This window comes from Myotis yumanensis, unplaced genomic scaffold (assembly GCF_028538775.1).
Source record: "Myotis yumanensis isolate MYYU_CA2020_CCGP unplaced genomic scaffold, mMyoYum1.0.hap1 SCAF_17, whole genome shotgun sequence".
NCBI lineage: Eukaryota > Metazoa > Chordata > Mammalia > Chiroptera > Vespertilionidae > Myotis > Myotis yumanensis.
Window position 1 is genome coordinate 27,184,138 of NW_027223768.1, and position 17,061 is coordinate 27,201,198.

Consider the following 17,061-nt stretch of genomic DNA (forward strand, 5'->3'; position numbering starts at 1 on the left):
TTTCCTAGATCCCATATTATTGTATGGTATACTAATAGTCTATCAGAATATTAATCTCTGTCTATCTTTCTGGCCCCTTTCATCTCAGCATAAGTTGGGGGATAAGATTAATAAAAGAAAAGAAAAATATGGAGAGAGGAGGTTGAGTGAGAAGTCAGAAAGAAACAAAAGGGAGAAAGATAAAGGTTGCTGAGATAACAAAGAAGAGACAAGTTCTACAAGCATAAGCTAGGAATTAATACGACTCACAGTCACTCTATCTAGGAAGTTCTATAAAAGAGGTTGTCCTTAAAATAGGATTTGTGTGGGCAGAAGACTGAGATCAAGGAGACACAGCATCGAAGAACACGGTACATTTTTATACCATTTAGCCTAAGGCCAACCACACTAACCAGCATTTATTCATGCACTGTTTCTAAGGCCTGACATTCTAAACTGATGGAAAAAATAGCCCAAAATGGAACGAGGGAGTTTTACTGTCAATTACATGTATCCATAGAATCCCCAAATTTGGAGATTCTGTTGGCTTTTTCTATAGAAAGTCACTGATTTGTGCTCATCCGATTTTCCAGTACACATAAGCATATATTTCCACAATAGCTACAAGTTTAAATGGGTTTTAAAAACAAATGATTTTTTCCTGCCCTTCCTAAATATGTAACTAAAAGATCATAACTAATATCAGCCTCTGTACACACACACACACACACACACACACACCAGAGACCAGTTCATCTGAGTTGTATTTGAGTAAATCTAACTTTTCACAACCCAAATTAGTCATTGATAAAGGTCAAATATCACAATACTAAAACATTCCAATAATATTCTAATAGACACTTCCTCTGCTTCAAGCCCTGTAAAATTTATGTATTTCTCACTTCCACAGAGTTGACTCATTGCGATTAAGCCTACAAGAAATGCCTGTGCTTTCAGGTTCCAGGTAGAATATCCTCATACACTACAGATAAATGTACTGATGACTTGCTAACATTATGCAGAGAAAAGGAAGTCTTACAAAACTGTTTAATATGTTTATATTTCTTGGTTCAATGTCACCCAATCAAGACAGCAAAAATAGCATATGAATTACTTCCTAAAATGTAGTGATTCATACTCTTCCTGTCTTAGCTTCTTAGCTTTCCTCCAAGTTTCCCCATCGTTCTCAATTACACACCCATACACTCCCCAGTTAAAATAAATACTGAATTAGCTGAAATCTACTTTGTTGAGAAACAGGAACATGATAGAATTTCTTATACTTCTTCAAGCCGAATGGAATGACAGGGCTACCTTTTGACAAGTGTCCAATAGCTATTGCACAAAAATGCAATTAAACCCTTCCCTCGGGCACCTCTCAGACTGACTTAAGAGTGTCACACCACAACCATCAGCACCGAAAACGAGCCTGGCATCTCTCCCCATGTTTTCTGCATTAGTCATTCACAGATGCTGTATTATTCATTTTTATTCACACAAGGATACCAGTCCCAAGAGCATTTCAGGGCACAGCAACCAACCTATGAAGATGCCATTACTAGAGCCATCTTTTTTTGGTATTGATTTCCTGCCCTTCCTAAATATGTAACTAAAAGGACATAACAAGGATTGAAGATCTCAGCTTCTGTACACACACGCACAACCAGCAAAGAGACCAGTTAATCAGATTTGTATTTGAGTAAATCAAACATTTCACAGCCCAAATTAGTTATCAATAAAGGTCAAACCCAAAACCTGGGTGTGTGCTCTGACAGGGAATCGAACCAGCTACCTTTTGGTGTACTGGACAACGCTCCAACCAACTGAGCCACACAGGCCAGGGCGCTAGAGTGATCTTTAAGGGATGATGGATCTCATGACTGGAGAAGTATCAAGTTGGACCAAACATCCTTAGTGATATTCACTTCTCTCCTGCCCTCAGTCTCCCTCGAAACAACAATGTATTTATGCTGGTGGAATGAGCAGGATACATTTAAACTGGGCAGAGAGAGAGAGAGGAATGAAAAGTCACAGTGAGCAACATGGAGTTTCTTGAGGGCCCGGGAGATGCATGAAGGAGGAAGAGTGCGCGCATCAGGAGGTGACTGAAAGCATTTGAACTTCACTCACTGTTTCACTTTTACTCACCACTGTGCTTCTATTGAGTGTCCTCTAGAGTCTACTTGGAACCAGCACTGTAAGACTGAGGTGCTTCACCATCTCATAAAAATAACCCTGTGACCATTATCAATATGGTATCACATAACAAATCAGGTCCATAGTATTTATCTTCCACAAAAGATGAGGCACAGAGGGGTTAAATGGATCACTAGTTCCAAGAAAGTAAAAATAATAAAAACAAAATAAATGAAAGCAGTAAAATTTAAAAAATCTTTTTTATGGTTTCAGTCTCAGGTCTTGGTGTTACAGTTCAGCTATATCATAGCTTTGGTTGCCTAGCTTGGGGCACAGCTATTGCTTGTAATTTATTTCTGTGTGAAAACACTTTAAAGGCTCCAAGTAATACATAAATGTATAATTAAATTTTTTAAAAGAATCCATTCATAAGTTTGAAAGTGGGTGAACATCCTGTTTATTTTATCCACATGTGTATAATGTGTCCCAAATGGTCACAGGACTTATCTTTTATGACTGTGTTGTATACAGCCTGTGTGTTTAGTGTTTGAGCTAACTGTCAAAAATTATTTGTGTCATGTTTGGGCTTAATGATTTCTAATTATATATAAAATTACTATCATGAATTTATAGACTACAGTACCAATTGACTATTACAGAGCATGGTAAAGAGAGGAAGACTTGGCAGTAGCATTTGACAGAGCTGGTCTCTCCCACTTTGTGACATGTCCTCACTTGGCTCATAGAACACCAGGCTCTCTGATTTCCTCTAATCTCCCGGACCACTGTCTCATCCCCTCACCTCTGAGTCCCTGGTCCTGTCCCTCTCCATCCATCCACACTCCTAGGTGATTTCATGTGGCATCACCAAGATGCTCATAACTCCCAAATGTATTCTTCACTCTGGACCGCTCCCCTGCCTGAGTGCCTGAAAAGCAACTCAAACCAATCATATGCCAACTCGGACTCCCAAGCTCACCCCTGAAACTTTCTCCATCTGAGTTGTCCCCATCTCATTAACTGGCATCTTCATTTTTCTAGTTCTTTTTTTTAAATATATATTTTATTGATTTTTTTTACAGAGAGGAAGGGAGAGAGATAGAGAGTTAGAAACATCGATGAGAGAGAAACATCGATCAGCTGCCTCCTGCACACCTCCCACTGGGGATGCGCCCGCAACCCAGGCACATGCCCTTGACCGGAATCGAACCTGGGATCTTTCAGTCCGCAGGCCGACGCTCTATCCACTGAGCCAAACCGGTTTCGGCAAATTTTTCTAGTTCTTCATCCTTGATTTCTTTCTCTCACACCTCACCTCAAATCCTGCCAAGTTTTTTTTTTGAAATCTCCCAATTTGATCACATCTCATCACATCCACTGCTGTCCTCACCCAGCCCATCCACCATCTCCCCACAGGGTTCTTGAGTGGATCCCCAACTGCATTCTAGTATCACAGGACAGACACTGTGATTCTTTTTAAAAAAAATATGTTTTTAATGATTTCAGAGAGAGGATGGGAGAGAGATAGAAACATCAAAAATGAGAGCCCGGCTGGTGTGGCTCAGTAATTGAGCATCAACCTGTGAACCAGGAGGTCACAGTTCGATTCCCAGTCTAGGCACATGCCCAGGTTGCAGGCAGGATCCCCATTAGGGAGTGTGCAGGAGACAGCCGATCCATGATTCTCGCTCATCATTGATGTTTCTATCTCTTTCTCCCTTTCCCTTCCTCTCTGAAAGCAATAAAGATATTTTTTAAAAAGATGAGAATCATTGATTGGCCACCTCCTACTGGTTGAAAGCCAAGATCAGCCAAAAGGGATGCCTCCTGCACCAATTAGCCAAGTTGTGAATGCAAAGGAAAAGTTCTTAAGGAAATTAAAAGTGCTACTCCAGTGCACACATGAATAAGAAAGTGAAAGAACCCTATTGCTGATGTGTAGAAACTTTTAATGGTCTGGATAGATCAAACCAACAACCTTCCCTTAAGCTAAAGGCTAATCCAGAGCAAGGCTGTAACTCTGCTCAGTTCTATGAAGACTGAGAGAGGTGAGGAAGCTGCTTTGGTTCATGAGGAATAAGGAAAATAGCTGTCTCCACAACATAAAAGTGCAAGGTGAAGTCAAATAATGACGATACAGAAGCCACAGAAAATTAGCTAGAAGACCCTGCTAAGATAATTAATGAAGGTGGTTACAGTAAACAACGGATTTTCAATGTAGACAAAACAGCTTCCTATTTGAAAAAGATGCCATCTAGAACTTTCATAACTAGAGAGAAGTTAATGGCTAATGGCTGGCTTCAAAGCTTCAAAGAACCTGCTGACTCTCTTGTTAGGGGTTAAATGCAACTGGTGACTCTAAGTTGAAGCCATTGTTCATTTACCATTCCGGAAATCCTAAGGCCGTTAAGAATTGTGCGAAATCTACTCTGCCTGTGCTCTATAAATGGAACAACAAAGCCTCAATGATAGCACATCTGTTTACAACATGGTTTAAAGAATCTTTTAAGCCCACCGTTGAGACCTGCTGCTCAAAAACACAAAATCCTTTCAAAATATTACTGCTCATTGGCAATATACCTGGTCACACAAAAGCTCTGATGAACATGTACAGTGAGATGAATGTTGTTTTCATGTCTTCTAACACAACATCCATTCTGCAGCCCGTGGATGTAATGTCCACATTCAAGTCTTATTATTTAAGAAATAGATTTCGTAAGGCTTTTGCTGCCATAGATATTGATTCCTCTGATGGATCTGAGGAAAGTAAATTGAAAGCTTTGGAAAGGATCCACCATTCTAGATGCCATTAAGAATATTCATTTGTGGTCCATGAGAAGAGGTCAAAATATCAACGTTAATAGGAATTTGGAAGAAATTGATTCCAACCCACATGGACGACTTTGAAGAGAGACTTCAATGAAGGAAGTCACTGCAGATGTGGTGGAAATAGCAAAAGAACTAGAATTAGAAGAGGAGCCTGAAGAGGTGACTGAATTGCTACATCTCATGACCAAACTTGAATGGATGAGAAGTTGCTTCTTATGGATGAGCAAAGAGTGGTTTCTTGAGACAGAACAAACTGATGGTGAAGATGCTGTGAAGATGGCTGAGATGACAACAAAGAATTTAGACTACTACATGAACTCAGTTGAGAAAGCAGCAGCAGGTTATGAGGGGACTGATTCCAATTCAGAAAGAATTTCTACTGTGGGCAAAATGCTCTCAAACAGCATCACATGCTACAGAGAAAGCAGTCATGGAAGGCAGGGTCCACTGATGTGGCAACCTTCAGAAACCACCACCCTGCTCAGTCAGCAGCCCTCAACATCCTGGCAAGACCCTCCACCAGCAAAAAGATGATGACTCACTGAAGGCCCAGATGATGGCTAGCATTTTTTAGCAATAAAGTGTTTTTTAATTAAGGTATTTATGATGTATTAAGACATGACGCTATTGTTTTAAGACACTAGTCTACAGTATATTGTAAACAGAACTTTTACATGCACTGGGAAATAAAAAAAATCATGACTTGCTTCATTGTAATATTAGCTTTGTTGTGGTGGCCTGGTACCAAACCCACAATATCTCCACGGTATGCCTGCATTATCTTTCAGATCTCCAGTTTTTCCCCAACTTCAACGCAGCCTGATCAGAGGAAAACTCCCAGCCCCTGGTTTCAACCTGGGAAGGGAAAGAGTTGGAAAGTGCATCTAATGTTCTGGGTTTCTAGGGTACTACCTAAGGGACTGGTTTCTTTAATATATATATAAATTTCAGAGAGGAAGGAGGAAGGGGGGAGAGAGAGAGATAGAAACATCAATGATGAGAGAGAATCATTGATCGGCTGCCTCCAGCATGCCCCACACTGGGGATCAAGCCCAATACCCAGGCATATGCCCTGACAGGGAATCGAACCATGACCTCCTGGTTCATAGCTTGATGATCAACCACTGAGCCACGCTGGCTGGGCAGGACTGGTTTCCATCTTGCCTATTTCAGAGAACTGATGGGACCCAGCACAGTCTAGTTGCCTGGGGGACACCGAGAACAAAAGTGAGCTGGACCTTGCCTCTGCTCCAGAGGACCCATGGTACAACAGACAGAGGCCAGCACAGCTTGGCAGCCTGTCCATCGTGGGGCAAGAAGAGTGGAGCGTGCGTCCAACATTCTGGCTTTTCAGGGGCTGCCCATAAAGATGGTTTCTGTCTTGCCCAACACAGAGTACAGACAGGATGCAGCACCCTCTGCAAACCTGGGGACCACTGAGAATAAAAGTGACTTGAATGGCTTCCAGCAGCTCCAGAAAACCTGCAGTACTGCGGACAGACACCAGAGGTAGCAAGAGATTACAAGCCCCTAAAAAAAGAGAAACTGGCAAATCCATGTAATTGGGAATTTACATGCACAAGTCCAGAGAAAATGAATCTACAGCAAAGGTTTGAGAGGACTCTCAAGCTCGGCTAATTGGTGAAAGTCTTTCCCTACACATAGTCAGTCGGTAAAGATTGAAGAAGTGGCTGTTTTTTCAAATGGATAGATCACAACAGAAAGAGACAGGGAAACATGGCTCAATGAAAGGAACGGAATAAATCTCCAGAAACAAAGTTATAATAATATATGTATTAGTGAGGCTTTAAAGGATGATTAAGTAGAAAAATAAATGTGGAAAACACTTTGAAATTTATGAAAATCAGACGAGTGAAATGTAATTCTAATATATGATTACTGGCTCATTTGCCTTCCTCCCTATTAAAACGCTGATCTTGGTCCTTGAAGCCACGCCATTATAAAGATTTATTTTATCAAAGAGAAAGAAAATAATCTATTAAAGCCAGATGCTTATAAAGGTAAGTGATGTAGCAATAAATAATGGGCAACTTCTGCGTTGAAAAAATACTAAATAAACACAAAAATACTCAACCAGCAGTGAATCTTAATGAAGCTAAAGTGGATTGCCTCTGTGGGGCAGAAAGAAAAGAATTAGGTCATATATTGAGCTCTGTTTGTTGGCATTCCAAAAGCAATGTAGCAGAAATGACCAGTCTCCACCTCCAGATGGTCTCCACCTGCCATGACCTTCAAATTGTTTGCACGATCCTAGGTACTACATCTGGGTGGTGCTGAGGAGTGGGATCATCGAAATCACACAGTTTCCTCCAGCAGTGCCCTGAAACCCCAGGCCTTGTTCTCCTGTCCACAGCCAAACACATCTCAATTCAGAGTCTAAGAATCAGATATTTCAACCCCCAAAATGGGATGGAGTAGGAGTATGGGATAAGGGGATAACAACAGCAAACAAAGCTAACATTTTTTAAGCACTTAAATGCTTTACTTGAATTACCGCTTTATTCTTCACAGCAACCCTATTTTATAGGTATTCTTTCCTCAGTCCAGAGAGATCACTTAAAGTTTAGAGAGAAAAATTACTTGCTCAAGATGGCAACTCTAAAAAAAGGACTCCACTGCAGTTTAAAACACATCTATCCCAAAGTTTAGGCTTTTACCACTACTCTGAGCTACCTCCAAGACAACCTAGGGCTCTTCTTCTTCTTCTTCTTATTTTTTTAAATTAGAGCTCTTCTTCTAACACCCAAGGGACATGGGGGTTCTTCAGAGATTTTTAGTACCTCTTAAGATTGTGAGGCACAAAGAGAGTGACGTGATCGAGATCTTATGTAGGAACAGGCAATGGAATGGGTGGAACAATGATATTAGCTGTCAGGTGCACTGTCTACTGAAAAAGTTGCTATCATCTAAAAATAATAGAGAATTCAGTATATGAGGAGCCTTTTCAAAATTTAAGTCAAATAAGTGAGACGCAGAAGTGTCTGAATGTGGTAGGAGCTAAATGAGGGTCAGAGAATATTAACTTTGATAATTTTGAATAAGACTTGAATAATAACTTGTATGTGTATTCTACAAACATAAAGGGCTACAAAGGGCAGAGGCAGCATTTGGGAATCCATGGCCAAAGGAAATAAGAGAGGAAAGGTCTTAGAACACGAAACTGGATTAAAAGCAATAATAATTTCTTCCCTCAGTCTACTGTTTCAACTCATTCAAATGATGTAAAACCAACTATAAGATGAGGAAGAGTGTTTTCAACAACCATTCAGATCTCTCCTTAAAAGAACGTTCTAGGGCTTTCCTCTTGACCAGGATTCTTGGTTTGGCTTATGTTTCATGCAAAAAAAATCTACAACAAAAATATAGCTATCTCCAAGGAGCCTAACTGAAACTTGCAAGTCACTTTGGGATTATATTTTAAAATGAAGTATTTTCCCATAAAGATACTATTCTGCTTTTATAGAGTAAATTAAAACTAAATTTGTCTTTATTCAAGAATTCTATTTTTCCATACAGTGTACAGTGCTTTTAGTTGGGGTTTAGAGAAGCAATGATTAATCACTTCTCCCTAGGTACTTAGAAAAGGCAGTTATCAGTTATATTGGGCTAGATGAAAGATGGGCGTTACAACTTGTTAACCTCGAGGGTGCCAAGCTCAGAGGATCACACCACAAACTCCTCTTTTTTATCTTACGATGGCCACTGCCACAATGAACACGGCTCTCCTGCCTTATGTTTCCCTCTCAGTTGCCACAGCAAATTTTCTCAGGCGGCAATGTCCACTTAGCCAGAAGGACATCCAGCAAGTAACCCCAGGTCCACAGGGGTCCACTGGCAGTTCTAAGGCAGGGCAAAGGGACAGAGAGCTGGGAGAGGCCAGGACAGAAATACAGAAAAGAGCAAGAACAGAAGAGGGTGAGAAGGAAGAATGGGAGGGAGGCATAAAGGAAAAGGAGAAGAGGTGGCAGAAGAAAAGAGGGAAGACGTGTGGAAAGGAGACTGTCTACAGAGAAGAAATTCTATGCGAAGGAAAAAATGAACCAGGGGCCCGCACAGGCAAATCAGGACAGCTTTGTGCTATGAGTTGCCTCCTCTCACTCCTAGTCTTTCTCCCCCACAGAGGAAGCAGAGTAACAACCTCTCTGTGCCATTACCTGGATGAGCTCATCCAGCTCAGTCGAGTTGACACAGGAGTGCTGGGAAATGAAGGTTTGCTTCTGGATCACGATGGTGGTCCGCTGGGAAATCTCGTGAGGCTGCTCCAATGCTTTGAACACGGTGGCTCCGATGATCAGGTAGAGGACAACCACCAGGAAAATCGTGGAGACCGTCTTCCATTTCATAACATTAATGGTCGTGTCACTCTCCACCCGGGAAGCAAGCACGGTGGGTTTCGTGGAAAACGAGAGCCTGGGCTTGGAGTTCTGGGCGGCAGATTTTGGATCCAGCAAGTCAGGTGCCGCCACTGACAAGAGAGAAGGAGGGTTAGGCTGGAGGAGGTCAGTAGGGTAACGGCTGGGCTTGTCTAAGGGGTGGCAAAGGTTGACGGAATTCTGCTCTCCTGGTGGAAGCTCTGGAACCAGAAACGCACCCAGGACCATATAAATGGGTTCAAGGGAAAGGGGCTGGGCCTTCGCTCTCTGCTGCTATTGGGGATCCAGATGGGAGGGGGGAGAAAAACAAATAGGAGTTGGACCGAGAAACTTAAAAAAATAAAAGCATGCCCACCCAGCTAGTGTGGCTCAGTGGTTGAGCATCGACCTATGAACCAGGAGGTCATGGTTCAATTCCCGGTCAGGGCACATGCCTGGGCTGCTGGCTCGTTGCCCAGTGGAGGGCGTGCAGGAGGCAGCCAATAAATGATTCCCTCTAATTGTTGATGTTTCTATCTCTCTGTCCCTCTCCCTTCCTCTCTGACATGTCTGCGGTCTTCCTAACTAATTTCAAAATTTGCATCTGTCCACCATGAGTCAACAAAGACTTACTGAACTGCTAAGGGTTGCTGATGCTAAAGTAGATATTTGAATACTCATGAAGAAGGTTCCTGGATACTCCCCTTCTCTAGCACGTAACACTTTATACCACAGCAATCAACGTAAATAACATTCTCTACTTTTGCCTTTAAAAATTCATTATATTAAAGGAATTGTATTATAAGTGAATTTATGACCCAGACACTATTGCTCAAAGTAAAACATTAGTAATTTTCTGGTAATACATGATGATGGTAAATAAACCACAGTCGCCCAATCATTTCTTTTTGCTTAAGCATTCTCTATGTTTTGTTATTCAATCTCTGACATGTGTATAAAAACAAGAATATCGCTACCCATTGTGGCAAAATCCTTGGTGCAGCCAAGATATGACAAGTTCCTTCCATTTCAACAGTGAACATTATCAAGAAAAAAAAGTTTAAAACCTTGTCTCACACCTTGGACCCCACTGCTCTGTACAAAGCTAATTGCTCCATTAGCATGAATTTCTGTGTTCCCTTACAAATTCCCATATACACTGAGGTGACTCTAAATCCATTTATTATTCATCTGAGCTGTTCAAAAATATCATTAATGGATTCCTTTTTAGCTAATACAAGAGATACTAGCCTTCTACTTGCTAAGGGGAAAATAATATATTTGATTGGAAAAATAACATTGAACCAAAAAGGGTAATAGAATGGCCAACAAAGAGGAAATTTTAAAAAGCCACCAACTCAACTAGAATAATCAACTTATTGTCCGTAATTGTTATAGAAACAAGTGAAAATAGTATCTATAATACAGGTCTAATAAAATGATAACCTAATCTAAAAGACACTTTGGGGTAAGTATTGGGGAAATCCCAATGGAATTGCCCCTAAATACCCTACAGGAACCTGAAATTACTTGAGGATGAGAAGGAAATACAGCAGAGAATGTCAATTTTCACATGGCTACATACCTTGCCCTCTTGACTACCGCTGAGTTCAATTTAGGACGACCACAGTCTGAATTCATAAACTAAGTCTTCAGGTGCCCATCAAAAAAGAAGCTTTGCAAACAAAGCTATTTGAAGCACCAGTGCTAAGCAGTGTTGTAAAATGATGGCAGATAACAGAGGGATCCTCAACCAGCAAAGCTCTGAGTGGTTCTGACTTGGAAGAGAGGAAGCCAGAGCCCTGATGGGGTAACAGTACCTGTACACACGTGGGATCGCCACATACGGTCCCGTCAGCAGTGAAGTATAGGTATGTACACGTTTCTCCCCTGGGACACTCCTCTGCTCCACAAAGCCCCAAACTCATAGACACTTTTAACATCTCATGTTCGTAAAGGCAACTTCACTCAAAATTAACGCTGGCTATGTGTTTAGAATTTTCATTTTTTTAAAAAACAACGACACACACTTTTAAAATAGAAATGCTGATAATAGCTAAAATCACTGTCATCTGCTGTCTAACCACCCCACCAGGCCTCCATGCTGCCTTATGAGTTTGAGTGAAAAATAAAGGCCATAACCTAAAATTTAGCCATTTTTGGAATAAAAATTAACAAAATCACATAGAAGCTCAACATTCTCTCTCTCTGGAGGAAGCTGCCCAAGCCTTTCTCGGCAGTGCTCTGTTCTCTCCTGTTTCTGATGGTTCACATGAGTGGTGTCCAGTCTGCAGAACTGGAAAACACCAAGACGATGTACCTGGGTACTCCCCAAATCCCATCCCTAAATCCCCACGCCAAACTAAACATCATTGTAAGCTTTCGGAGGAAGGGAACAGGTATATTTTTAAAAGTGTGTGTGTGTGTGTGTGTGTGTGTGTGTGTGTGTGTTAAGCTAATACCTTTCCTGACAGAGTTTATTTTAAGCTATTCCGTATCTTTTAATTAGCAGAAATACATATGATGCACATTTGGCAGACCGAATGGGCAGGAACTGGTGAGATAGCAAAATGAAAAAGCAACAGCCTTTCCTCTCCGTCTCATATGAGAAACCCTCCGGTTTCCCTCTCCAGCCCTTTGGGGTATGATCAGCAAGAGAAGCTACTCAGCACAAGGAGTCAGGGACTGGCCCCCTCCACACGCTCTGGGCACCACCACTGCCTCCCTCCTCTGCCCCCAGCACATCAGCCTCCTCTCAATCCTGCTCTCCCACCCTCACCCAGGTATGTCTTCTTCGCTCTGCTCCCTGATTCAATACCAGGAGAAACGAGCTTTTTTTCAGCACCACCGCCTGTCCCACCACGCAATGGGCAACGGGCAACAAGTGTGCCCAGGGTCACCACGCGTCCTGCCTGTCGGTTGCTCCCTAGGGTTGACCCTCCTCCTTCGGAAACTAGCCCCCCCCCCCCCCCCCCCCCCCCCCACACACACACGGTGTCTCAAACCCATTCCCAAGGCAGATGCAAAACCTCCAGGCACCTGCAGGAGACAAGGGAGAAGCAGCAGGAGAGGAGCAGGGATAGGTTTGCCTCCAACCCCAGATTATGACCCAACACCTAGGACGGGAAATGAAGGTGGAAATGGTCCGCTTGCCGCCAGCGGGGCGTCAGCAACCCTCCCCGGACCAGCTGGGGCGGGAAAGCGCGGGGCGGGCGGCGGAGGGGGTCCCCGGGGTCTCACCTCCTGCGCTAGAGCCGGGTTTCTCCGGCGAGGCACTGGGCAGCATGAGGCATGCAGCATTCAAAATGTTCTCTTTTATTTTGCAAAAGATGGACTTGAACCTTTTACACACACGCCACGGTACTCACTTCTTATTCGGAGACGGGCTGCGCGCTCCGAGCTGCACGGGCAGGCATTTTCCCCGGCTTTGTTTTACAAGGTGGGGAGCGCGGGGCTGGACGCGGGAGGGGGTGGGGGCAGCGTGAGGAGCCACGAAATCGCGGGAAGGAGGGGACACCCGCGGGCTGGGCAGAGGGCGAGGCCGAGGCCAAGTTGGGCTCGGGCGCCGCCGCCCCCGCGCGCGCCTGCGGACGGGCCCGGGTCACCCGGAGAGCGCGGGCGACCCGGGTCCCGCGCCGGCCCGCAGCCGCCGCCGCCGCCGCCGCCGCCGCCGCGCGCTCCGCCCCGGGCTCGGCGCTGGCTCGGCCCCTGCGCGGCGCGGGGGCGGGCGGTGCAGCCCCGGCGGCCGTGCGCCCCGGCGTCTTTGTGCGGGAGCCTCGCTCAGCCCCTCTTCGCATGTCTTTGTGCGTCTCCCACCCCCACCAACACCCCCCCCCCCCGGCCCCCTCCGTGCCCCGGGCGAGCTGAGGCACCGGCTCGGTCGCCCTCCCCCGAGGCTCTCCCCTCCGGCTCGCTCTCTCGCCCCTCGCCGGCGCTTCTCCCTCCTTTCGGAACTCCCTCCCCTCCGCCCCTTCCCGACTCCCTCTCTCGCCGCCCGGGCTCGCCTCCCCGCACCCCTTCTAGCCCAACCCTCGCCTGCGTCGCCCCAGCCTGGGGCTCCCTTCCCCGGCCCCGCTCGGCCCGCCTCCCCGCCTGGGGACGCAGCCCCGGGACTCACCTGCCGCCTCTGCTCCTCTCGGGCCCTGGCTCTAACCCTGCCCCCTCCCCGGATCCTCACTCTCGCTCTCCGGCCCGCGGGGCTCCACCGCTCTCCTGCCCGGTCGGTCGGGGTGCGGGGTGTAGAACCCAGCGCCGGAGCGAGAGTCCCCGGAGCCCTTGGCCCCCAAGGGTTGTAGGGAGAAGTACCCCCCTTTGGCGCCCCGAGACCCCTGGAGTGGGGGCTGTCAGGGGGGTGCTGGCTTCCTCTCGTCTATGCCCGGGGAAGGGTTAAGTCACCAGCCACCCCTTCCTGGTCTCTAAGGTGCCTGAGCTGGGGAAGGAGCTCTGCGCAGAAGGTTCCGAACCAAAAGGATGGGGAACGCACCGGGAGCCAGGGTGAAAACATCGAGGGATGCAGAGGGGATGGAAGAAAAATCGGTTAGGCTCTCAGGAGCAAGACCCCTTTGCTGGGGACAGGGGCTGCGAATGTTCTCGGCGGAGCAGCGGGGTGGGCGACCCGGGACTTGAGTCTGACCGGCGCGCCCGCACACCTCCCCGGCGAGAGGCAGACCCCGCCCAGGCTCGCAGACCGCCGCGCGCGGGGGCAGCTGAACTCCTGGGGACGCGACGCGTGCGGGGAGCGAACCTGCAGAGGAGGGATCCGCAGAGTTGCGGCTGCAGCGGTGGCAGGCGAGTCTTCTCCCCACACGCAAGAAGCGGCGGGGCTTCTGTCCCTTGGTGAACTCCTCCTTTCCACTTGGGCAGCCGGAATCCCCGGCTGACCTCCACCCTCCCACCTCCACCGCTGGGTGACACCGTTTATCTCGCAGAAAGGCTGCGTGGCCAGATCGGCATCTTTACCCGGTTACAGGAGAGCCTCCTCGTGAAAGCTATAGACGTGAGAAACCGGTGAAAGCTACAAGCCCCGAAGGAGACAAGGTAGAGCAGACAGACTCCTGCTTGGAAAAAGAACAATGTCATTCTTTTGCAAGACTTGTGCCCACCAATGACTAAAAACGTCAAGTTATGTTTTTCGATTCCCAAATAGAGCCAGCACCTCTTTCTGCTAGTAACAAGGACTGGCCTGTGAGGAATTCCTTCGTGCTGGAATTGAAACACGTTTTTCCTCACTTCTGCTCTCAAGAGTAATATAATCGGACGTGCTTTCTAAAATGTGGATTTGGTCCTCTCACTCCCAGTCCCAAAACCCTTTCAGACTCTCTAGGTCACATATAATGTGCTTCCTGATCACTTCGATTCCTGGGTACTGTCACTCCCCCAGACACCTTCCCCATCCTTTACCCAAGCTTACATGCCTAAGACTATCAGTGCAGTTCTTCAGAGAAAACAGCTCAACAGGGTGTGTGTATAAAAGATTTATTTTAAGGAATTGGCTCCAAGGACTGTGGGACTGGCAAATCCATCCGAAACCCCTAGGGCAACTCTGGAAACTCAGTTGAGTTGATACTTCAGGCTTGAATTTCATCCTTTCTGGGAAACCTCCATTTTTGCTCTTAAGACCTTCAACTGATTATATAAGGCAGTGGTTCTCAACCTTCTGGCCCTTTAAATACAGTTCCTCATGTTGTGACCCCCAACCATAAAATTATTTTCGTTGTTCCTTCATAACTGTAATGTTGCTACTGTTATAAATCGTAATGTAAATATCTGATATGCAGGATGGTCTTAGGCGACCCCTGTGAAAGGGTCATTCGACCGCCAAAGGGGTCGCGACCCACAGAATGAGAACGGCTGAATAAGGTCTACCCACATCAAGGGCAGTGGTCGGCAAACTCATTAGTCAACAAAGCCAAATACCAACAGTACAACGATTGAAATTTCTTTTGAGAGCCAAATTTTTTAAACTTAAACTATATAGGTAGGTACATTGTTATTAACTTAATTAGGGTACTCCTAAGGCTTAGGAAGAGCCACACTCAAGGGGCCAAAGAGCCGCATGTGGCTCGCGAGCCACAGTTTGCCAACCACGGATCTAGAGTAATCTTTCCTTAAAGTTAACTGGTGGTAGATGTTAGCCACAACTACAAAGATGCTTTTACAGCAACACCTAAGGAAGTGTTTGATTAGATAACTGGGTACTATAGCCTCGCCTAGTTGACACATAAAACTAACCATCACTGGTCTTATCCTTCAGAGTCCCAGTTGTTTGAAAATTTCTCCTGAATCCTGCTTATTTGCTTCCCAGGGCAACCTGTGCTTGTATCTTTGCATTTGTCACATTGTCTGGTCACACTGACTTGGCACTTGTCACGTCGTGTCCTGCTTCCTTAAACTAGACTGCAAGCCAGTGGTTCTCAACCTTCTGGCCCTTTAAATACAGTTCCTCATGTTGTGACCCAACCATAAAATTATTTTCGTTGCTACTTCATAACTGTAATGTTGCTACTGTTATGAATCGTAATGTAAACATCTGATATGCAGGATGGTCTTAGGCGGCCCCTGTGAAAGGGCCGTTCGACCGCCAAAGGGGTCGAGACCCACAGGTTGAGAACCGCTGCTAAGCTCAAGGAGGTCATTAACCACGTCTCTCTATCCCCCATGGTACCCACAATAACCAGTGACTGACACCAGAAAGGTGTTTAATAGACATGTCAATGAAAGTGTGATTGTTGACATCACTCACCTGGTCTCCCTCCAGGTGCTTAGAACCGGAGTGTCCTACATGTATAGGACATGAGATGAATTTACCACTTCAGCTTTGTTTTCGACCTTGTTACAGGCTTTTTGTTCTCTAGGTGAAATGATCCCAAACACTGTGGGTATTCTGTTTTGGGATGTGTATTTTGGTTGTTTGGTTGTTTATTTTACTTTTGCCCTTTTGTTCAACAACTTGGTGATTCTTTTTATGTCCCCTCTGGGTCTTTTGCAAGTTTAACCACGCCTTGCCAAGCTCTGGTCCTCGGTCAAACTGGCTAGTGCTTACTGCAGTGGGGGGTTAATTCTCAGTGTGTATAGTGAGTACTTCCCTTTTCCCAGACTCATGGGATGTAGGACTTGCCACCAATCCCCATGCTGAAATGCCATGTTCCCTCCTTTTCTTCATCAATTCGTATGTAGCAGTTGTCTTCCATGTTCCATTTTGCATTATTCTCACATTAAGCACATACGTAGGCAGTGTGGGGAGGGGTGGATTTACTTTACAGAGACATTAAAACAAGATTTTAAAAACAAACTTCAAAGTGTAACACTCACAGGGATCACTCCACCAAGCCAGCCTCAGCCTTGCAGATAATTCAAAAGAACCAAGAAACCAGTCATCTAGCCCTGCTTTCCCCTGCAGTCCAGTCCCTGCACAGGCCCCTCAAGTAAGTACTCCTACCCCTTTAAGAGCCTCTGTGCCAAACACATATTTACTCATGGTCTTTGGAGTAAGAGTCAAAAAAGGAAGTAGACTAGTTTGCATATCATTGTAACTGGAGAAACAAGGAAATGGGATGGTTTATCCTGTTTAATTTTATGCCTGCATTACGCAATACATATAAATTCCATCAAAAGTGGAACAGAAAGACTGGGTAGACTCCATTTCTTTTCTGCTGTGGGACACTCGACACCCCTGAACTTTATTTCATATGCTGCCCTCATTCCAGTGCCCTCAGGGCTGTTCATTTTGATTTCTGACTTGGGC

The 17,061-nt window shown here is 45.4% G+C and overlaps 1 protein-coding gene across 3 annotated transcripts in view; it reads right to left on the minus strand.

The window, feature by feature from the left end:
• KCNK2 (potassium two pore domain channel subfamily K member 2) overlaps positions 1–17,061 on the minus strand; it is a 151,222-nt gene that overhangs the window by 80,535 nt on the left and 53,626 nt on the right. The window contains exons 1-2 of one of the 3 annotated variants that reach the window (XM_070396723.1): positions 12,686–12,820; positions 9,120–9,430 (exon numbers count right to left, since the gene is read on the minus strand). In XM_070396723.1, coding sequence (XP_070252824.1) covers positions 9,120–9,430; position 12,686 — 312 coding nt within the window. In that variant the 5' untranslated portion in view covers positions 12,687–12,820. The other 2 variants (XM_070396721.1, XM_070396722.1) reach the window with 2 other exon arrangements.